The 24,729-nt window shown below is 38.0% G+C and overlaps 1 protein-coding gene across 2 annotated transcripts in view; it reads left to right on the forward strand.

Annotated features, from left to right (window-relative positions):
* The window catches only part of LOC134538733 (protein Wnt-6-like), a 162,766-nt gene extending 141,272 nt beyond the window's left edge, over positions 1-21,494 (forward strand). Inside the window, exons 3-5 of one of the 2 annotated variants that reach the window (XM_063380192.1) lie at positions 9,882-9,998; positions 11,326-11,555; positions 19,127-21,494. In XM_063380192.1, coding sequence (XP_063236262.1) covers positions 9,882-9,998; positions 11,326-11,555; positions 19,127-19,588 — 809 coding nt within the window. In that variant the 3' untranslated portion in view covers positions 19,589-21,494. The remainder of the gene's footprint in view (positions 1-9,881; positions 9,999-11,325; positions 11,556-19,126) is intronic. The other variant, XM_063380193.1, reaches the window with a different exon arrangement.
* Positions 21,495-24,729: the final 3,235 nt, after the last annotated feature.

Below are 24,729 nucleotides of genomic sequence, written 5' to 3' on the forward strand. Positions count from 1 at the left end.
GCCTACTAGCGCTGTTGCTATCTTTGTTTAAAGCGCTAAGGGTGAACCCGTCAGCAGTGGTGGGCATATACGAATAAGCAAACACTAATACGAATGTATTTTCAGAAATCTTTATCTACGATTACGCATATGAATATATTCGTATTTACAGGTGTGAATACGAATACAAATATATTTGTATTTTCGCGTGAATACTCGTAGGTATTTACTTTTTATACAACACGAATACATGAATAAAATATTTATTTTTGCATATTCGTATTTGCACAATTAAACACCATATTTTCCACATCCAAAATTTATACTTCACTCACTTATGAGTTGAATAATGAACTAACTTGCAATTTAACGACTTTTTCGAATTTTTCATCACTGAGTCGAATGAAATTTGGTACGTTAATCAGTGCTGCATTGGAGGAAAAAAACCGTATTTCTACCTGAACACTCGACGGCAATGGTGTATCGAACCTTTAGAATATTTGTAGCATTGTGTTAACGTTGGAGCATTTCGCATTCTGTGTGAGTATCGTTGAAATACTGGGTCGTAACCGACGCAGCTTGGTTTTTGAGACTGTTGAGAAGAAGGACCACTATGACTTCCAGTGTCCGCTCCAGAAATCGAAAAATTTCATCTTCTAGAGTTTCTGTCTCAAAGCGGAAACGCTGCCACTATCTTATATCGATACATTCACCTGATCTTCATATGTGTGGTTATTAAAACAAAGTATTCATTTCTCTTGAGCCGAAACCTCAACACGTGGGAAACATTTCTTTCTTCTTAAATTTGGAATTAAAAAAAGGGCCGTTATTGTAGCATTATCCTCTTGAGTAACAACATGTCACTTCGACCTCAGGTGTCTGTTATCAGCGAACGCAGGTGGTTGCACACGTAGCGGAAAGGCAGAATCTGCACGGCAGTCAAATGGGGTCCGGAGCAGCTCTCAGCTAGCAGGAGATTCTCACCGTGTGCCACAGGCTCGGCGGCATTCACAAGCTTCTTAATGGTCACGCCTGAATTTATGCATATAAGAATTCGCTTCCTGAACGTTTACTATCGCACTGAACAGAATAACTAGCTAGGGAAGCTTGTTGGTAACTAACTCGTCGCATATATATATATATATATTTTTTTACGTTTTTCTCTTACGCGTAATTAATACGGAGTAATTATTTTAAAAATTTTAAAATTCCTTTTTTTTTTGCTCGTAGACTATCCCTGCTGCTCCTCGCCTTCTAAAAAAAAGATTAAACAGTATTAAACTTAAAACTATTTTATGGACCTTGAATTTTCTACATTGCTAAGATTTATTTCACTATAAAAACTTCCAACTAAAGTATAACTGCAATAAAAACTGTGTAACAGGTCTATTATAAAATATCGTTGTATCCAGTAGTAAATTGTGTGGATATTAGAATTCATAAACATAAAATTGTATAAGAAACCTTTTTTGCATAACGCCTTCTATTTTACAGTAATATTTTTTTGATAACACACGGTTAAGATTTAAAAAATATATAACACTAAATGCCCTGTCTTATTTGATTACAGTTATTTCCAACTAAACTAGCATCAAAGATAATTATATCTTTATATATATATATTTCTTGTGTGCGTGTGTATGTCACTGAACTCCTCCTAGACGGCTGGACCGATTTTGATGAAATTTTGTGTGTGAGTTCACGGGGATTCGAGGATGGTTTAGATTCACAATTGGATATTTTATCTCGATTCTGAGTTAAGAAAAACTAAAAAAAAACACGCTTTGAAAGCAAAAATTGCAACGCATTATTAGAAGCCATTAAGTTTTGCTATTGTAAGGAACTAAGTAGAGAGCAAGAAAAAAATAAAGATCCTGAAAGTTTATAGTGTCGCCATATTTGTTTCAATTTTCAATACCCTTTTTGTATATTACAATTTAAATTGCAGAAAAAAATCATGTTTCATAGCCACACAAATAGTGAGATTCACAATTGTATATTTTATCTCGATTCTGAGTTAAGAAAAACTAAAAAAACACGCTTTAAAAGCAAAAATTGCAACGCATTATTAGAAGCCATTAAGTTTTGCTATTGTAAGGAACTAAGTAGAGAGTAAGAAAAAAATAAAGATCCTGACAGTTTATAGTGTTGCCATATTTGTTTCAATTTTCAATACCCTTTTTGTATATTACATTTTAAATTGCAGAAAAAAATCATGTTTCATAGCCACACAAATAGAGAGTGTGTGTCATTTCTCTATGTCCACGAGGTCTCGCAGCGTCAATTTTCTCCTTGGAGCGAACCCGTCCGCTTGATTAAATAAACAGCTTTTATCGTTGAATGATTTCATGATTTATTTAATGAAAATATGCTCTCATAAAAAAAATTAGTTAGATAGACATTCAATAGGTGTCTTTCTCTCTCACTCTCTCTCTCTCTCTCTCTCTCTCTCTCTCTGAAATGTATGTAGCTTGCTCGCGGGTCAGTAATGCAGACAATCTTTACATTCTAGCTCAAAACGGAAAAAACAGTAAATGTGGTTTACAAAGACATTTTATGAAGTGTCTTCCCGTCATTACATTTGAAAGTAGAAACATATTTACTCAAAATTTAGGTAGTAACATATTTTTATTGCAAAGACTAAAATAGAGGTGAGAAAAATTATCATTTTTGAACATAAGAAAACTACTACAACTGTATCAACTGTTATGTTATAATGTTTAAATTTCTAAATGGTGCAAGATAATACAAAATTCCATGCGGAAAAAGTCGTGGGCAGCAGAAACATATAGTTATAGGTGTGGGGCTATGCATGCTGATTTTTCATATACTGCATGGATGCGAACATGTAAGAATAATCTATCTATCTTACTATAATAAAACAGTACTTTTACTGTCTGTCTGTTTGTACGCGATTTTGATGAAATTTTGTGTGTGAGTTCACGGGGATTCGAGGATGGTTTAGATTCACAATTGGATATTTTATCTCGATTCTGAGTTAAGAAAAACTAAAAAAAACACGCTTTAAAAGCAAAAAAACTAAGCATTGTTGATAATTAGCCTCCATGGCAACGGGATTTTGCATTGTTGTTGCCTTCTGCGTAACCATGGGAAAGGTTTTTGGTAACGACAGTGGCGTGCCCAAGAGGAGGGCATAATGAGAAGATACAAAATGTCCAGCGTATAAATACTTACCGCCATATCCATATCTCAGAAAAAGTACATTTGCGCAGGACAATGTCTGTCGGGTCCGCTAGAAAGATATATAGAGAGATAGAGATATAAATAGAAAGATAGAGAGAGTTATAGAGATATACATAGAGAGATAGAGAATTAGAGAGATAAAGAGAGATGCTTAGTATACGTTTAAAAAATTACAGAAAAAATTGATTGAGGCATTGCAACGCATGCCGGGCATTATCTAGTATATATATATATATGTGTAAAATTTTATTTTGTTATTTAATTCATGCAATATAAGATGCATCATATGGAAAAGTTAAAATGTAATAATGTTTAATTTTTATTTTAAAATCATGAGGTTTTTGAAATTATTATCACATATTTATATTTTTTGAAGACACTGATTTAATGCAACGTTGGTAGAAAATATTTTTTATTAATGCAACGAACTTTTATGTCAAATATGAGTGTGATTTACTTTTACCTAAAAGATAATAAATTAAGTAATAATTTTTGAAATATTTAACATGTTTTTTTTATTCTTAAAGGGTATATTTTAGGGAGAGTGTGCACTGATCGAGTGTACCATAAGTTGGGAAGTATCCAAATTTTTGGTCCTGAGCTTGAAAAAATTCCACTTCCAATTATTGTGGTCACGTATTCACAGATAGGTGAACACGAACATGGGATTTGGAATATGTATACATATTTGCGAATATGCACACATGATCATGAATATTTTATTCATGTATTTGTATCCCATAATAACGAAAATACGAATAGAACTGTATTAGTATTCAAACCTGCAAATACGAATATATTCGTATTCACACATATAAGCTCGAATATATTCATATTCGTATTAAGAAAATATATATATATATTGTGAACACATTCGTATTTGTATTTACGAATACGAATATGCCCGTCAACGACCGCCAGCCGTATCGAAAGCCCCAATCTTCCCTACGCACAAGAAAGAGAGCGAGCGAGCAGTATTTTAATCGTGTAGCATGTACTTACCGTCAGTCTAATTAGCAAACCTCTAATCTCCAGAAGACCAATTTTACAGGAGAGGATAAAAAAAGCAAAAACTCGTAAAGTCAACCTTACTGCTGGTTGTATGGATATCTCTTAACACCTTCCACTAATTTTCATTTAGGCCGGTATTCCAAGACATAAAGATAAGTGTTTAGGTGTTGAATATACTACAACTGTAGCCTAACCGTATTTCTAGTGCGCGATAAGACAGGACCATTCCCTTATTTTAAGGGAACGGATATTGGTGTCCTATCTGTGAACTATCTGTGCCTAAATTCTGTGTGTGCTTAAAGCTAATTTTTCGTTGATTTCATCCAGATGGTAGACTCTTGTCTGGCGCCATTAACTAGTATACGGTCTCTTTTGTGATCATTGGGGGACGTTCCAAACTATCCTGGAATACATTGAGGCTTTGAACCACCCCACAGGGTGGGCCTCAACTTAAATATTGGGTGTAGACCAGTTGTAATCTCACAAAAAAATCGACCAATTAAACACACTGTCTCCACCCACGCAAACAAGCAGAGTAAAACAAACATTAGCGGAGAATATTATGAAAATAATTCGTGCAACGTTAGGCCCTACAGGGTGTAGAAACAACTTACAATGACTTGTTCTTGGATTCCGAATGCGATACATTTATTTTCAAACAAAAAAACTCGAATTCATAAAAAGCAGCGGTTTTACAAGCCTGATATTACACGTCTGAAATTAAATTAATTTACAACAGTAACACAAAAAAAAAAGATATTACAGTACGTTCAAAGATAGAGTCCAAGTCCGTGGTTTGAACTTGTACCAAGATTATTTACGGAAATGCAAATTCTGAAAGGCCTTTGATTGTCTATTGCAAGTTTACTTGTTGGGTGCGCAGGTTACACGTAGTGACGTCACTAACGTGTACAGCAGCCGGTGTTAAATGGGTTAAGCTCGTTATTAACGAAGAAAGCTGAAGTGGAGAAATTAAATGATTTAAACAAAACTTCCAGTCTTTAGCATTATGAGTTTTCTAAATTACGTTGTTCGTGAAAGATAATCTTGCAGCTAATCAACTCTGCAAACGTTAAAGCCAATGTAGAAATATCACTAAATCGCGGACCAAATCTTACAGAGGTGACGCTCAATCAGTACAGTTTTTCAAAAATCTAGGAGATTCGTTAATGTTGCTAAGGAGAGCGTTAAAGACGAGTCGACGGGTGGGCAAATGGCGACGACCTTACTTGAATGTCTCGTAGTTTGTAGTTGTCGAAAGGCCCCCAGCTCAGGCGCTGTTGGGTGTGCTTGCAGCCGTCTGGGTCGCGTGCGCCTCGCACACGACTGCTTCCGCTTCGTCCTCAGCGACCACACTCGCTGTCCGGTAACTAGCTCCCGCGCCCCGGGCATTCACTCCCGTCGCGGATCGCGCTAAGTCTTAACTGCCGCGCGTCGGCCCACACACTCGTCTCGGTGTCAGTCATTCACGTCACAGCCGCCAGCAGCTCCCTCGCGCTACGCGGCACACGACACTTGCTACCAACTCTTCCAAAAAGGTACTGACCATTGCCAACTGTCACTTGTGCTCACTCAGGTACTGCAACCCAGCCAAGGTCTCTAACGCGTGGTACGAGTGTAATAAATATTTGCCCCCACGTCTCTGTGCAATTAAATTACCCAAAAGAAAATAAATAACATAAATAAGAATAAATAAATAAGAATATATAAATAAATAAGAATATATAAATAAATAAAAATTTAAAAAAATAAGAATATAAATGACATTAATAAAAAAATAACAGTTAAACTCACGTGAGGCGGGACACACGCCTCAACATTTTGTACATTTTCACGGCCATAACAAGACAAAATTGCCACTTTAAAGTATTATTTTAAAAATTAGAAAGGCGGTTCTGTTTTTGTGCGATGGTGCTACTAGTATTTTTGCCTTCAAATTTGTATAGGTGGTTGTGAAACGTTCAACAGAATGCGCTGAAACCGGTATATTATAACGGTTGCCTAGTTATTCATTTACTGGGATTCGTTTTGAACACGTTCTGGGATACGGCCCGTAGGTTAGGTTACGGGTGCGTCCCAAAAAGTCAGTTGTTATACACTACCTTATCCTAACGTCTTGTTATACCACCTTATAGTACCGATTATACAAAGCCATTATTAGAGACCCGGAAACTTCGCGAATTCGTCTGGCCTCAGGGTAGAATTCCAAGTCATAGGTGTGTTAAACCGATGTTTGCTTATCCATTGGTTGATTTCTTAATGGGAACAGTTTTATACTTGTTAATTGGCACTAGCTGATTCGCCTACTTCTCTCCTAGCCGGGCATCGTTGGCTCACGGTGGTAGAGGGGCGTGTCCAAATAACTGCGGTCCAATCATGAGCACAGGGCGAGAGTGTGAAGGTTTGCATTCTAACTTGCGACTAAATGAATGCGCGAAATTTCCGTATCTCTAGCCATTATAAACGTACACTTATTACTCCTACTGTAAAATAATAATCATACGAATCGTTTACACTGCTGATCCAAACTGAAATTGAAAACAAAAATGGTTAATTTGGGAGATACAAAGTTTTTCTGATTCACTCTTTAGATCTTTGGAGTAGAGTTTTGGAGAAGTAGATATTTTTCTCCATAAAAAATTACTCGCCTATGATATTTGAAGAGGATATGCATAACACAACTCTGAGAAACGTATTGCAAACAAATTGAAAATGGACGATAATAGTCCCCTTTCCGAAGGGTTTCTGTTTTGAGATTGAATCGCCCTTGTTTTTGGTGTCGTAGTATGTCGATGTTGTTATAGGTGACTTCAACCACGTCATAGAAAGCCATGTTCTGACAATTACTAACCCTTTGGAAAATTCATGGGTTTTAGTTGAATCTCGAAATATCGTGAGCGGGCGGCAAATTTCTTATGAGTTCAGGACTGATCTGTGGGAGGGGTGGTCAGTCGAATGCTGCCCCCTATTTACAAACGGGTAAACAGGGCATTTTGACAGAGCACCAATTTTTGAAGAGCGGGAGAATTATAGAGTATACTATTTATAGAGTATACTATAACTGATGTTTGAATACGGTAGTCATACCAGCCACAATAAACTGCACCAACCATTTATTAAATTAAAAAAAATATATATTATTAACAGCATATGTATTTGATAAACTTAAGTATTCAGTTGCATAATGTGTGGTTTTAAAGACTGATAATAAATAAGCTTGAATTTGTACAATTTTATGATGTTTGGGGGAACTGGAATAGGAAGATAAAGATTATCTGCTCAGACGCCTGGTGGAACGTAATAACCACACAGATGAGAGATTGAAAAATAACATAGCGGCAACATGTATGGTTACAAAAAAATATTGTACACAAATTATTTCATTTTATGTTATATGATGTCAAACATTTCTAGAGTATTCGCAAAAAATGGTACAATAATTATGAAAGTTTTTCTAAGAGAAAAAATATATTTTTGTTATAACTTTGGTACCATATATATTAACATAGACATTTTCATACTGGGCATACCTTCTGCCATCTATCGATTGACGTAACAACGCCAGAAACTCAATAACCAGCTTAACATAGATTATTTATTGTTCAATTTATGGCTACTGATAATGTAAAATTATACAGTAGCCTTCTCCTTAAACACGTATTAGGACATAATCATAATCATTGGTTTTATAAGGATATACCTTGCAGAAGTGGCACTTAGTATTTGATAATTTCAGGTTTTGAAAAAAGGCCTAAGAATTAGTTTAAAAGCATAATATTTTTTTTAATATTTTCTCTGGGGATGGCCACCCCTCTCTGATTGCCTCAGGAGACCAAGGGGGGAAATTATTCTATACCAGATCTCCAGAAACAGACCAATCTAAAATGTATTCTTATAGAGTCCTTGCTACGCCCATCTACCTTCCACCCGCTAACTTTTCTTCCAGTCCTGCAATGAACCTGTTCTCTCAATGCTTACCATATCGCACCTCGTATGACTGAGCCCATAGTTTTAATTGTGTATATGCCTGTTTTACCTTAGTTTTAATAAAGATGCAAGACAGGGTAGTTAAATATTGGTTTCAATCGCTGCCATGGCTGGCCAATCCCCAACCAAAGCACATGCATCATGCATTCGACCCTCTTCTATCATGGCTAATCCCAGCGTGACTAGGCGTATAGGCTTCAGCCTGAGACGCACCTAGTTTCTTCCTTAACCATGACATCTCGTATAAATGCAAATAGTTTCAGTTTGTCCACACAATTTTTTTTTTTATTTTATTTTTTGTAAATGATGAAGAAATATCCATGTTAAATTACAGATATGAATACGTAAATTTTTACATTTACATGAAAACAACTTTATCACTACAAAATAGTGTTCGCAGTAATTCTGGGTTCATATTCTTACTGAAGCATTTATGCTTTATGTTGTACCAGTATCTCCAACAGTTAAATTTATTTTTTCAACCGTTTCCTAAATAGCTTTCCATTATTAAATGCACACGTTTATTAGCATAATAAATTTAAATAAAGTCCAATCATTGCATATTGTTTTCCATTGTTATAATACATGACCGAAGGAAACTATAATTAAAATTATAATAATTAATGAGGCAATTTTTGTAAGAAATACTCAGTATTATCTCGATAAACGTCTTTTATCTATGCACGAACAACCATGACCATGTGTTGTACAATGTTACAATATGAAGTAACTTGGCTTCAGGGTTGTAGCCGTGTCCTTGGCGAATAATTCACCGACGTTTCGGTAGACATTACAGTCTACCATTATCAGGGAGCAGTTACCAACTAACTAGGTAGGTAACTGCTCCCTGATGATGGTAACTGCAATGTAGACCGAAACGTCGGTGCATTATTCACCAAGGACGCGGCTACAACCCAGAAGCCAAGCTACTTCAGACAATGGCCGCGAAAGCCTGCGAACATCATTATCAATTAAAATTATAAATTTATGCGCCAATATCTCGATAAACATATTGTTGCGATATGGGTTTCGTAAAGGATAGCCCAATTACTAGATTTTGCTACACACTACCCAGGTGCGTACGGCACATCTCATGTTACGGCGGCATGTGATGTCAGCCCAGCTAGCTCTGCACCTGCGCGTATATTTTTTATTTTTACCATTGGTAGTTAAATGCTTATAAATGGTTACAAATGTATTTAAATGGTTTTGAGAACTATAAAAAGGCCAGTTCGTATTTCAGTCCTAGCATGAACCAGTAGTATGTAATCGTGGGGTTTACAGATTAGAATTAAACTTTTGTATGTGGTCTTTGACGAGATACTTTTTATTTTTATTTTTGGATCACTTGAGAATCAGTTAAATTTTTTTCGAATAATACTAGAAGCCTGATATTTATGGTGGTTTGGGCAAACCGATTTTTATTAAATAAAAATAAAGACTTTGCAAAATCTATAAACGCCGTGGAAATGCCGCGAGTACAACAATCGGTTGATGATTTTCAAAACACAACTAATACAATCTCAAGAAAACGCTGAATTATTTTTAAAGTACTAAGATGTTAAAATACAGTATTTTATCAATGCAGAAACAACCATAGCCATGTGTCGTACAGAGTTACAATATATTTGTTGTGTTGTTGCGAACTGTTTCTCGGCATGTGGTTTCCAAAGGAATTAAGCACAGGAGTGTGTGCGCAGACACGCGGGAGACGGCCTTCGTGAACGCCATCACCGCCGCCGGGGTCGTGTACGCCGTGACGCGCGCCTGCACCATGGGGGACCTGGTGGAGTGCAGCTGCGACAAGAACGTCAAAGGTGCGTCGCCGCGCGCCCTGGCGGGGGCCGCGTCCCGAACTACCGAGCACACTACACTTGACTTCATGTAAGCTTTTGGACATACGCCATTGCTAAGCACATGTATGTCTGTAGAAGAAAGTATAAAATACCCAAAATACAAAAACACAAATTAAGCAAACAATTGCTGTTGTCAAAAGGATATAAACACCAAATAATATTCCATAAAAGGAATATGGTCAATAAAACAAAGAAAAACAAAGAAAAATGGACTAAGAAAACAAAAAAAAAATGTTGGCAGCAATGGCGCATGTCCAAAAGCTTACATCAAGTCATGCACTCCCATTGCACAAATCTTTCAAAGAAAATAAATTACACTTGAGCGATTCTTTCAGTGCTCGCCTGATATGTGTAACATGTAACCTAGTCTGTGTACTCAAGTGGCAAAACACACTTATGATACGAAACTGGGACATGAAATTTACCAACGAGAATCGCACCCGCCGGTAGAATACGTTGCCGTTGCATCTACGTTGACTATCGAATCATCCGATTTGCAGAGTAAAATTTTTTTAAAAAATAAATAATGAAACGCCACCCGATAAATGCGAAAAAGACTGAAGGGGGAAAAAAAATACTAAACTCCAGTTTTGGACCTGGTTTTCGACAAGGTAAATTATTAGAATACTTTCCATTTTCTTAAAATTCATCGAACAGTTAATACCATAAAGATTTCCTTTGACTGTTTGAGCTTTTTTTTCGCGTCAATACCGTGGTTTAACATTTCCGTTAATTTCACATGATTACTCTCACCAAATGCCGTACAACGAGAGCTAAGATGTTACATAATCAATAATTCACGGTTCTATGGTATCTAGGATAGACTCCACAGTCAGGCAAATAAGTCATTTGTTTCGTTGGTTGCCGAATTGGGATTGGGGTAAGGGGTATTCTATGACTTGACACTACTTTGGTGGCCCACAAATCCTCCGTATAAACTGTGTGACAAACAGCTAGAGACAAGAAAAATTCGCGGATTCATTTCACGATATGCTAGAATCCAAAAGACCTTGAGCCAATGGAAAACCTTCAACCAAAAAAGTATCGAATCGCAAGCGTCCCAGTTGACGGGTGTCACGAGTCAATTGCCAATAGCAAGTGGCATTTGCCTGAGTGTATAGGGGGTTGTGGAGTCTATCCTAGAGGTCATCGAAAGCGCGAATTTTTCCAGTCTCTACAAATAGCATGTAACGAATTCGCGAATTTCCCCCGGTCGGTAATCACGGTGCTGAGTCTTGCAGGCCTGAAGGCTCGGAGTGATGTGTACAGAGGGTGTTTCCCCCTTCAGGCCGGGGGCGGCTCGGCGTGCTGTCCCCGGACCACGCCCACGCCGCGACCGCCGCCGCCGCCACCCCCGCGTCGGGGGCGGCGGCGCCGGGCGACTGGGAGTGGGGCGGCTGCGGCGACAACGTCAACTTCGGCTACCGCAAGTCCAAGGACTTCATGGACGCGCCGTACCGCCGCAACAGCGACATCAAGACGCAGGTGCGGCGGCACAACAACGACGCCGGCCGCCTGGTGAGTCCCGGTGCCTGGACGGCGCGGAGGGCGGCCGGCAGGAGTCTGGAGACTTGCGCTCTCCCACGCTCGCACGCGTGCACAACGACATTGCCCAGACTCGCATGAGCACACGCGCTTACTTGCGTGATCACCTACCAACCTGCTTACTCGCCTGCTCCATGTCTTCCATGCACCCACACAAGCTTGCACACTCGCATACTTCCACGATCGAACACTTGCTTCCCCGCTTCAACCCTTCGTCACACGCACAGTTGCGTCATCACATACTTGCTTCACCATCGCATTTACACATTGTCATGACCTCTGTCTGAGAGCGAGACCCCAGGGCACCTCCACCCGGCGCGTGTCTCGTGACGCGGCAGCGAGTCTTGAAGTCTCGGGTTCGATCCCGAGGTCTACTCTCGAGATGACTTCCTTCAATAGGGCCTCTCCTCCCCTACTTTTCAGGCGAACTGGGCCTGCCACAGGTAGAGACCGGAAAAATTCGCGAATTCATTTCGCGATAAGCTAAAATACAAATAGTTATAGTTCAGTGTTGCCTCTGATATTGGCTCATAACTCACATGGATTACTCTGGGCCAATGAGAAACACCCAACCAAAGCTTTATCGAATCACAGGCTGCTACGTTGGGACGTCTCACAAGACAGCAGCCAATGAGTGGGTGGCATTTGACTGAATGTACGTAGAACTATGGAGTTCATCCTACAGGTCATTCAACCCACGAATTTTTCCGGTCCCTATCCATAGGTAGTCGAGAGGTCAGATCACTCACCTGCCACCACGAATCTCCCGGCGGAGGACCAACTTAGAATTTTTTTTGGGAGATTTTGGAAACGTGGCTGACGTTGCCATGAATCAGTTGTGTTTTCTTGCGGTAAACCCCTCCCTTCCTTTTAGACAATCGAAATTCATTCCGTCAATTCTCTGTTGTCATTCCATCGCCTCTAACAGTCTTTAAAAGCAAGACGTTATGCTACAATTCATTCATTAATTCTTTATATAATTCATTCTCCTTCCCCATTTGCATTATAATTAATTATAATGCTTTTATACATTCATATTTTTTTTAATGATTGTGTATGTATATTTTTTATTTTACCATTGGTAGTAAAATGCTTATAAATGGTTACAAATGTATTTAAATGGTTTTGAGAACTATAAAAAGGCCAGTTCGTATTTCAGTCCTAGCATGAACCAGTAGTATGTAATCGTGGGGTTTACAGATTAGAATTAAACTTTTGTATGTGGCCTTTGACGAGATACTTTTTATTTTTATTTTTGGATCACTTGAGAATCAGTTAAATTTTTTACGAATAATATTAGAAGCCTGATATTTATGGTGGTTTGGGCAAACCGATTTTTATTAAATAAAAATAAAAGACTTTGCGAAATCTATAAACGCCGTGGAAATGCCGCGAGTACAACAATCGGTTGATGCTTTTCAAAACACAACTAATACAATCTCAAGAAAACGCTGAATTATTTTTAAAGTACTAAGATGTTAAAATACTTTAACGTATTCTTTTGTGTTGCCGTCAATCACAGCTCCATAAACAATTGAGTAAAGCTTCGTGGAGAGAAGTGTTGCCAAGTAAAAATGATAAATCGTGCCGTTTATTTATTTTAGTTTAACAAATTATTATTTCTATCCTATTAATGAATAAGTATAAACCTATGAGCGTGAATGTAAAAACGGGTAGAATTCACATACGTACTTTCATACAATTATTAAAAGACCGAAATATGTTATCACTGCACATACAATTCACCCTATCAAAAATGAAAGAAAAAATAACTAGGGCACATAGCCAACAAACAATTCAAAATTTCGCAAACATAATTTTGTTAAATACGCATCAAAGCTGTATTTTAATAAAATAATCAATGTATGGCTAAAATCAAATTTCCTTGCAAAAAAAAATGGGTGCGTGCTTGCCAGTCGTATTAGAAATTGAACTTCACAGATAGAATAACAAGAAATAATTTAGATACATAAATATTTAAAACACAATATTATATACATACGAATGAAAAATGAGTTTGACAAAAAAAAATTTACCTAGTCGTAAATTCTTAGGAATGCATATTTTCACTATTCTAAAAAAAATATTCATTTGAATTTTTAAATAGAAAACTCTTAATCGTTTTAATTATAACAAGTGTAGTTATATGACGTTGCTTTACTAACTCTTGCCCGTGTTCAATTAGTAACTGTCTACGAGTCAACGCCTCGACTTACCCTAACTGATATAAATAAACTTCACTTCAACAAGAACAATTTATCATGGAGAAATGTGGAAAAGTATGCAAGAAATGTATACGTATGCTAAAAATTATAAATGTGTGTGTGTGGGGGGGGGGGAATGCGATAGTGTGGAAAAGTAGGAAAGATTAAGAAGATTTATGCAAAGAGTGTAAAAATTATATTAATAATTTAAAAGTAGGTTAAAATAGTTTAAAAGGGTAGAGAAGTGTGTAAAGGTATTCAAAAGTATGTAAAATTGAAAATGAATATGATAAAGATTGGAATATAATGTAAAAGTATTCAAAAATTTAAAAAAAATGGACAAATGGAATAATGAAGCAAATGAATGAAAAGGTTACAAGCTTAAAGAGAAGTTTGAAAAATGTGGAAAAATTATAAAACAAAAGTGTTTCAAAGTGTTCAAATGTACTCAAATACATGAAAAAGAAGCAAAAGTTTGGAAAAGAGTATAGAAGTATGAGGAAGTGTAGAAAGTAGTATATGGATGGGCATACTGGCGCAGTGTCTAGGAGTAGGTGTTATGTGGTGGCTTCTGCTTTGGAACATACATCTATGATGACGTCATGGCAAACATCTTGAATTATGACGTGACTTTTCACTTTTCGTTATTGCCAACATCTTGGATTCTTACGTCTCGAAGACCATGTTGGATGACCTTGACCATTAAACTTGAACTAGAACTTAGGCATTTACCTTGAAATTTAACTTGACCCTGAACTAGACCCTTCACCTTGAGCTAGAACTAGGACCTTCACCTTTGACCTTGACTCAGTAGTTAACTTGGATCCTTCCTTCTTGTCTTCGAGCGCCCCAAACCATAAAAGACGCAATTTTAGTTACGGCCACCATCTTGAATTCTAATAACATGTCCGCCATATTGTCATTTAGCTCCCCAATCCTCAAAAGTTGCAATTCTCGTTACATTCGCCACATTTAATTACAATAACATGTCCTCCATCAGGTTTTTGTCTACTTGAAACCACCATCTTGGATGATGACACGATCCCCATTTTGTTTTTTCTGTTCTGCTGGAGGCCGCCATCTTGTATTTCATCATATTTTTTGGTGTTTGTTCCTAGAGAGCGGTAGCATCGCTCTGTCTCATGGACATAAGGTGAATGTTCCTTTAACTGCTAGTGTTGTTGTAGCCCTTATCAAAACAATATATTTTTTACAAAATATTTTGGAATCACTGTAATTCGTACCATCACAGCTCTCACATCTGGGTTGGAAAACATAAGCCTTTAACCGCACGGCCTTCGAGACAATTACCAGGCTTGGAATTAAATCTATATCTATACTAATATTATACAGCTGAAGAGTTTGTTTGTTTGAACGCGCTAATCTCAGGAACCACTGGTCCGATTTGAAAAAATTATTTCAGTGTTGGATAGTACATTTATCGAGGAAGGCTTTAGGCTATATTATATTATCAATAACATTAGGGATCCTTACTAAAAGTCCAATTTAGAATCAAATGCGTTGGAGGGGGTTAGATACAACATGCAGTACACGTACGAAGTGTGTGTTAATGCCGCAGGCGCTATTGCCTATTAACATTGTTGCCACGCACTAGATACTGTAGGGCCGCGACGTCTTGGCGTGTCGTTTTGCGGGGAAGCGGGGAAGAGTAAATGAGAGGGAAAGCAGCTGCGCGCGCACATCAGCCGCTATGCGGTTCATAGCAAAAACATCAGGCGCCACGCTCTCAGTCTGAAGTGAGCAATGGAGCCCGACGCAGGACATTCAAGATACAATAAAGTAATACATAGTGTGGAAAGGGGAATTATAAGTAGTGTAATCCAGTGTTGTAATGAAGAAGCTTCCAACAAATGTCTGCTAGTTCCTCTTGCAAAAGCAACCGAAAGAGCTGCGCGATACACAGGTATAAGCCAAATATCAGTTTCGCGCATCCGAAAACACAACTGAGAGACGCCAAATAAAAAACAAACAAACCAGGCAATAAAAGATAATTATAACTTTAAATAATAATACTTACATTATAAGTTTTTCAACGCATTCCCCGTATTTTCACCCGCGGTTTGTTTGTTTTGCATTTGGAAATTTTCCAGACTTTCCTCACCGCTTGTTAGAATATTTGTTAGCTACAAGTGTAGCCGATATTGCTACCCGAGGATGGTTTGCTAGAAATATGGTTTTCGGCCCCCTCAAAATGACTAAATTTTTTCTTTCACACTGCTATTCTGGAAAAAATACCAACCCAAGTGCATAAAAGTGGTAAGGTTCTTGACGTGCGTGAAAGTGTCATGTCGATCGTCTTCACGTTTCAGCCAAACTAAATGGAAAAGAAAGCATCAACGAGGGAGTTAGCTGCAAGTCTTAATTAATTGTGTTTCCTACAGCAACCCACAATTACAAATTTAGTTCTTAACTTTTAAAGTATTGTATATCTATGTTTAACTATGTTTAACTAAGCTGCCCAGTCGAGCAAATAGTGCACTACCTTTAAATAATAAATTACCGTAAAGCATTATCGCATCTTTGTATCATTAAGATCTGCGCTGTGTTGCACCGTACGCGAGATTGTTCTCGACCAATGTTATCGGAACGGCATGAAGACTTCCAGGCCGTTGCTATCAGCGGAGTAGGCAAGGCGGGACGTGTCGATTACAAGGTCGCTGAGCTCTAGGGAGTCCACCCGCCAAGACGTCGCGGCCCTACAGTACCTTATCATTCTTAATATTTTCCCATACAAGTAAAAAACACCCGTGTGATATTAACAACGAAGCAATCAGTACCATTATAAGAGTACAATTAGTATTTAAATACTTTTTATCACTTTAAATCGCAAACCTAAACAATTGTTTTATTTTTTCTTCTCTCTGTGTTTTTATTGCCCTTTTTTTTCAAGTATATGTATTTTACAGACTTGAAACTTCACAGTAATGTTACGCAGGATGACATTTTCCGAAAATTAGATCCCATGGGTGGTTAAAACCAGGCAAAAGTGGGTACTTTGTCTGCATGTGAACAGGATTTTGCATTGTTCATGCCTTTTGCGTCTCCATGGCAACGGGCATCGCGCGGCAGTGGCATACCCACAAGGAGGGGCATGTATAATGAGCGGCGCAAGCGTGATCTGCCTGTAGACTGCCGTAGCGAAGTACGGGTACATCAGTTGTACGATGCCTGCACGAGTCGGTAAACCATCGGTGCTATTCATTTTCTCTCCGGTACATTATACAGCATTGTATTAAATGTTCACTCAATTTTTTTTTAATTTACCATTACTGTAAATGGGAGATGTGGCTTAATTTTTTTCCATTAGTATAGCCGTGCGAAGCCGGGTCGGGCAGCTAGTAATGTATATTAAAAACGTATTCTAATTTGTATTTTTTTTTATTTCAAGGAATAATAAATATCATCGCCTGTTCAAAACAGAGCCACCTTATCTATTTTTTCAATACATGCTACCAGGATCACTAGTTAACACACATCACCTGTTACAGAGCACAGCCGCCATATTGTTTTGAGTAATCGATACAAGGAGCGCTTGTGCCACATAGTACATTTGCCATCTGACAGAGTGCGTCCTGCCATATTTGTTTAATTTTTTACCTGCTAGAGTGCAGGAATCATTTATTAAAAGACAGTCAACTGTAACGGTATCCACCATCTTGACATTTGGGCTCCATCTTGACATTTGGCTGCCAACTTGAAATTCTCTAATTATTAAGCTAGATATACGGAAAATTTTCCAATATTCACCAAAAAAAATCGTTTGTTAAATAAATGATTGATTTGATCGATATTCGTCCTAGGTTCGATCACTGGTTGATGCAAAAAAGATAATTTTAATAAAATTACAAAAAATTATAGGTTTAAGAAATAAAACATTAAAATCACAAATAAAAACTTTATAACGTAAATTCTACAAGTACAATAACAAGGAAATTGATAGCGTTATTCGATTCCTACAGATTTCTTATAAGACGAAACAAGACCTCTGCATGCCTTGACATGTGAGTTCAGGGCAGTTCTACGTAACAGTCGATTAACCAGACACTCCCAGTTGGTGGTCGGAAACATTGAGTTGATGGCTAGGAACGACCAGTTGCTGGTCAAATACATCCAGTTGTTGGCCAGGCGCATCCAGTGGCCAGGTATTTCAGATAGGTTGGCACCACTGAAGTCATCCCTCTAAAATAATTATTTCGACAGCGTCAAGAATTGGGCCCCAAATCTCTCCTCCAACCAGCTGACTCCTCGACAGCTTCCACTCCTCCGCCAAGCGGCGTGAGTACGTGACACGTGCGAATAACGTCACAGCGTGCGTTCCGTGTCCTTGGAACGCTCTTGATTGTCAAATTATACAGACAAAGAGCATACTATTTAATGTTCAGTTACTGAAAATAATTACTATTTTTATTTAAAAAATGAAAGATTTTTACGAATTATCAGAATTAAATTACTAAAGTAGTGGAACTTCTTACAAACTAAAGTTACTAGTGAAAAAATTTATTCCTAAGGCTTTTTATTTAAACTGAGTGTCCAAAGCAAAAATTAAATATTACCACACAGCCACAAAATGTATGACGAACTTCACATTAGTTTAACCATTTTCTTGGGGGGCCTAAAGTTCTCAAAACCATTAAGTACAATTTTCGGTAGTGATAACACTATTTATAAGCAGTTGTATGATTATCCTTTCAATTTAAATCGATGGCAAAAGTGCACAAATAGAGATGCAACATAGTACAGTACTGGTCAGTATAACAGCTGTTGTGTAAATGCAATGTGAGTGGCGCTGTGGTCGCAGCAACATAGTACAGTACTGGTCAGTATAACAGCTGCTGTGTAAACGTTGTCAATGGGAGTGGTGCTGTGGTCGCAGCAACATGGTACAGTACTGGTCAGTATAACAGCTGCTGTGTAAACGTTGTCAATGGGAGTGGCGCTGTGGTCGCAGCAACATAGTACAGTACTGGTCAGTATAACAGCTGCTGTGTAAACTTTGTCAATGGGAGTGGTGCTGTGGTCGCAGCAACATGGTACAGTACTGGTCAGTATAACAGCTGCTGTGTAAACGTTGTCAATGGGAGTGGCGCTGTGGTCGCAGCAACATAGTACAGTACTGGTCAGTACTACAGCTGCTGTGTAAACGTTGTCAATGGGAGTGGTGCTGTGGTCGCAGCAACATGGTACAGTACTGGTCAGTATAACAACTGATGTGTAAATGCAATGGGAGTGGCGCTGTGGTCGCAGCAACATAACACAGTACTGGACAGTATAACAGCTGCTGTGTAAACGTTGTCAATGGGAGTGGCGCCGTGGTCGCAGGCCGTGAAGAACCACATGCGCACGGAGTGCAAGTGCCACGGGCTGTCGGGCTCGTGCACCCTGCGGACCTGCTGGCGCAAGATGCCGCCCTTCCGGGACGTGGGCAACCGCCTGAAGGAGCGCTTCGACGGCGCGGCCAAGGTGACCCCGGACAACGACGGCCACCGCTTCCAGACGGAGGGCCCCACCATCAAGCCGCCCGGCCGCGCAGACCTGGTGTACCTGGAGGACTCGCCCGACTTCTGCCGGCCGAGCCGCAGCACGGGCTCGCTGGGCACCGCGGGCCGCCGCTGCAACGCCACCTCGCCCGGCGTCGAGGGCTGCGACCTGCTGTGCTGCGGCCGCGGCTTCGACACGCGGCGCGTCGCCGAGCGCGTCAACTGCCAGTGCCGCTTCCGCTGGTGCTGCGAGGTCACGTGCAGCACGTGCCTGGTGCGGCGCGAGATCAACACGTGCCGCTGAGCGCGCCCCCGCCTCCGCCTCCTCGCACATCATGCCACAGTGCCTTTCAAGCACGTCCAACCTGAAGCGATAGTTTGTATTTCTCTTCTCACCTTCAACGACACGTCATTTAACCTCGAAGTTTCCACGCACATCACGCCACTGAGCGCGTTAACTACCTGTGCCTCTTAAGTACGTTATCATAAGGCAATTCTCCTCTGTATTGCCCTTCGCATACGTAATGTCCACAGGTAGTCTCCTTCAACACTACATCGCCTTTTTTTTTCGACCGCCATGATTCATGCTAAAGATGATGCTTGGACACATAGCTTATTACCAAAACCATGATGTCCAATTGTTATCCCAGCTGTTGCTGTAGTTACGAGTGACATACATCTTACGGAGCTGCGATAACAACATTTGATGCTTCACCGCATGCCTTCCATTACTTCTTGCCATACCACATTGAGATTTCCTTTGGCAAACATATTCGTAGACCGTATCAAGAAATGTTATATGGCAAGATATCAGTGATTGATATTCTTCTTCGATCGTACCTCAAGCGATTGGCATGTTGCCGAATATTTTAAACCATTTTCCTTCTGGTCCATATGGACTTTTTCTTGTCCTTTGGTCTTCTTCTGGTAGTGACATGAGGAATTTTTCAGTCCTTAGTTTAATGTAGGTTCCACAATTCAACCCTTAGGTCTTTTTCTAGCTCTGCTATGAAACTTATTTGGCCTATAGTGCTTCTTCTTGTGATGCCTTACAACTTATTCTGGTAGTGCCAATCAGCTTTTAGTGCTTCTAAGTGCGCCAAGATGCTTTTTTAAATTATGGCTTTTTCTGACAGTTCCAAGAGGATGTTTACATACTTTTGAGCTTCTTCTTCAAACCTTTTCAGTACTTATGGCTTCATATAGTGGACCGAAGAGAAAATTTTTCAGCCTTTAGTGCTTCTTCTATTGGTGACCCGAGGACTTTCACAGCCTTTCGTGCTTCTTCCGTTAATGTTACAAGGGACTTTTACAGCCTTTAGTGCTTATTCTGGTGGTGCCCATAGGATGTTTACAGCCTTTAGTAATTCTTCTGGCGGTACCACGAGGTACCTCCCGTCTTCTCCTTCAGGTTCCAAGAGGAACTTTTCAATCCTAAGTCCTTCTTCTGGCAACGCAACGAGGAAGCTTTCAACATGTGCCTAATCTTCTCTGACTTCGGCGCCCACGCTCTTTGCGATTTCATATTTATTTTTTTATCACGTAAATTTTTTGTGTATCATTATTTTGAGACCTATTTTGATAGTATAACAGCAACTTTATCAAGCCAGTATTACAGCATCAACCCTTCTGAAATCATTGCTTTGAAGCTCCTATATATTTTACCCCTTTGTTTTAGACAATTTTACCCTTCTTGGAAAAACATTATCTCCTAAAAAAGTTCATATTTTTAGGTGTGTTTTTTTTCCGTATAAAATACAAAATAGTGATAGGTATGCACAACTCTAACTGAGTTCTTCGATGTATTTATACTTCATGGCAACGGACTTACGGTGATGGTGTAAGCAGACTTTCATGCCATTCAATGATGTTAGCTTGAGTATCAAGATTTCTGTGAAATGGAACGCAGATTTTTCTCTGTCCTCTATCATCACTAACAGGTTTATTTTTCTTAGGCTATAGATGAAAGCATAACATGCTTTACAAATGTGCCTTACAAGTGATACAAATGCTTAGTGATACTTGCAGTGCCTACAAATCTAGTCGCTTTCTCTGAATGAATAACTGATCGTTGTTGTAAAACAGTTAAGGCATTAAGATTCCGCACTCACTATATTTTTGTTCGTGTACATATAAAATTTGATATTGTACTGTCTTTGAATTATTGTATATTTTTAAGTACTGAAATAAATTTTGCATCTCTGTTAAAATTGTGGCGTTTTAATTATTTTCAACCTTAATTAGTTTTATATCAAGGTATGCTTATGTGTTAGAAATATTAAAATTGTATAGTGTAATATTTTTGGTAACATTTATAAACACATGATATGTATGGAAAATTTACCAAACAAATAAGGTAAATTTCCTATACACTTGAATTTTTGTTAATTAAATTAAAAGAAAAATATATTAATGGGAAATCTTCCATAAAATCGTATAAGTTAATAACTTTTTTTTAACATATTAAGGAACTATACAAAAAGTATTATTGTAGTGAAGGGTACACATACTTTTATCAATATAGATTTTTGATTATGTGTGTGCATAAAACTAGACCACATTTTAGTTGTTAGCACTCAGTATGTTTAAGAAACAGTTAAAGTAACTCTGGCGCATCCATACGGCAGAGTAGAACGGTAAGTACTGCATAATATATTTACTTTATATAAAACATAATCTATGCGCTATAACGTGACTCAAGACAACGAGAAAGAACATACACTACTTATTATGATGTTATATTTGTGAAAAAAAAAAAAAAACTTGAAAATTGTTATTTAAATATCAAATCATCTAGCATAATTATTGCTTTCTAACAAGCAAAGTTTTATTTTTATTTTTTATAGAAACTTAAAAGTACTATTACGTTATTGCCACTCATTCGTCTTTCAGTCAAAAGTCTACATTCGTTTGTTCTTTGTGGTAAGTTTAACCATTTTTCACTTAAAACCACAGAAACGACACCAAAGATGATTGGCATACCTTTTACCTGCTCAACATCAATATGAATTACCAAACTAGCGTAAGAAGTGACACTTATAAACATGTTTAAAAAAAATCACCCATAAATTAGTCAATTTTACCACACAAAATATGTTTTTATTTGTTAGAAAAAAATACTTTTTAAGTTAACCTTCCAATGATTACTGAGAATTCTCTACTTATCATAAATACAAGTAATATTAATTTATTTATGGAGCGCACAACTAGCCTTCCAAACCTTAAGCAATATAATAAGTCCAAAACGACTACCAAAATACTAATAGAGAATAAAATGGGTTGACATGCACAAAAATATATAACTCAAGTTTAAAAATTATTTCATTATTTATGATCGCAATACATAGAATACATTTTTATTTTCAGCTTTTGAGGCCACGAAAGCCTACGATCAAGATTTAAATCTCTTTTTGAGGAGAATATAGTTACTGATTCCAGACAACTAGACCAACTGAGTTTCTACGTTTGGTTAGGTTGGCTCATACTGTAAAATCCAGATAACTAGATCAAGTGAGTTTCAAAGTTTGTTCGGTTGGCTCATACTGTAAAATCAAGATAACTAGATCAACTGAGTTTCTACGTTTGTTAAGGTTGGCTCATACTGTAAAATCCAGATAACTAGATCAACTGAGTTTTAACGTTTGGTTAGGTTGGCTCATACTGTAAAATCCAGATAACAAGGTCAACTGAGTTTCTACGTTTGGTTAGGTCGGCTCATACCGTAAAATCGCTTAAACGTTCGGATGTGTTAGGTCAGCTACTTCAATTAAGAATTAAATATTCATTACGTATCAAATACGTTTTTATTAAAGTAGCTGACCTAACTAAACTGACATTTCGATTTAGCAAGAATTGGCAAAATCTATGAAAAAATAAACCTTGGAAATGAAACATCAAACAATCTCCAAAAAAATAATAAATTTGAAGAAACACTAAGTACCTCACCTTCATTCACAATGACTTACAGTTGCTCTCATCACCCGCGTTTCAAATGATAGCCAACTGATAAGTTCGAAATTCGTCCGTTTTACGATGCTGGATTATAAAACATTTTTAACGCTAGTAAAAATAATTAGGGGGTGAGATGGCGATTGTTAAGAGATCCAACACACGTAATTAAGGGACCGGACAAGATTTGTTTTCAGCAGCAAGCCTGTCGGAACGGTGCAGAATGCATCGCCACTTTCACGCGCCTTGCAGATAGCAACAGGACGCAGGGTGTCATCTCAAGCTGTCTGTTATCGTCTTGAAGCAGGCGGCTTCCAGCAGGCGGGCCCGTGGTGTGAGTCCCAGTATCAAGCGAGCCCCGCACAGCCCGTAGCGACTGAGCGGAGGAACGTCGTGGATGGAGATACATTCTGTTCTCCGATGAGTCGCGATTCAGCGTGGAGCCTGATAGACGTGTTCTCATCTGTAGAGAACGTGGAACGACAAAAATTCCTAGCTAGGATCTAGTATTGATCTCTACTTAATTTGGTCTGATCCTCAACTAATTTTGGACTGATCCACAAATTATAATGTAGAGTTTATATGCAATAATAAAACTACAAATACAATAAATAAAACTATAGAACACCATAAGTCATTAAACTAAATTTCACCGAACTTGCATGGCAAAACTTTCTTTGCATTTATGATCACCTTAACGCGAGTTATAACAGCATATTAATTAATGTGATCGTATTTCCTAATGTTAGTACAGTAACTTGCAAAAAAAATACCATACAACCAATCAATTTTACATCCTTTCATGAACATACAGGTAGCCTACTACTGGAAAATAATCCCGTTATAGTTAGTGAAATAATGCAGTTATACCTTTTACCTTCCACAGAATATTTAGAAAAATATTACCAAGTCGCTTTCATTTTCGTCCATCAGATCAGTTGGACTATGCTCAGTGATGCTTAGGAACTTCCATTACATGAATCTCGCTTCTCTACCATACAGTGTTGCCAGACGTATCAGATATGTTATATAGGCACCAGAATTTGATTCATTGCACTGAAAGTAAGGCATTTTCATCCTTGTACGCAATGATGCAAAACGTTTGTCTTTAAAAATGCTGAATTATTAAATTTATCACTATAGTATTTATCTATGATACATTGCAACATATTTAATTTTTAACAATCATTTTGCACATTACTGTATTTCTTTCAAACGAACGTTAAGAGAATGTTAATGGTGACGAACATTTCTCAGAACATCCATCTCATTGCTGGTGCACTTAGAAATAGGCTGATGTGTTAAAACACTTAATGAATTTTAATTTAAAAATATTAAATTCTTCTTAGTGAATTTTCTCATTTACAGGTCAAATACTGGCGGGGTTATGTTATATGTTACTCTAATATCTTTCGTAAAAATCGCTCACTATGTTATTAAAAGTTTTATTACATAAAAAATATAAATTGATATAAATTTTATTGTTTAACATTGAAA

The sequence above is a fragment of the Bacillus rossius genome, chromosome 14 (assembly GCF_032445375.1).
Source record: "Bacillus rossius redtenbacheri isolate Brsri chromosome 14, Brsri_v3, whole genome shotgun sequence".
Lineage (NCBI taxonomy): Eukaryota > Metazoa > Arthropoda > Insecta > Phasmatodea > Bacillidae > Bacillus > Bacillus rossius.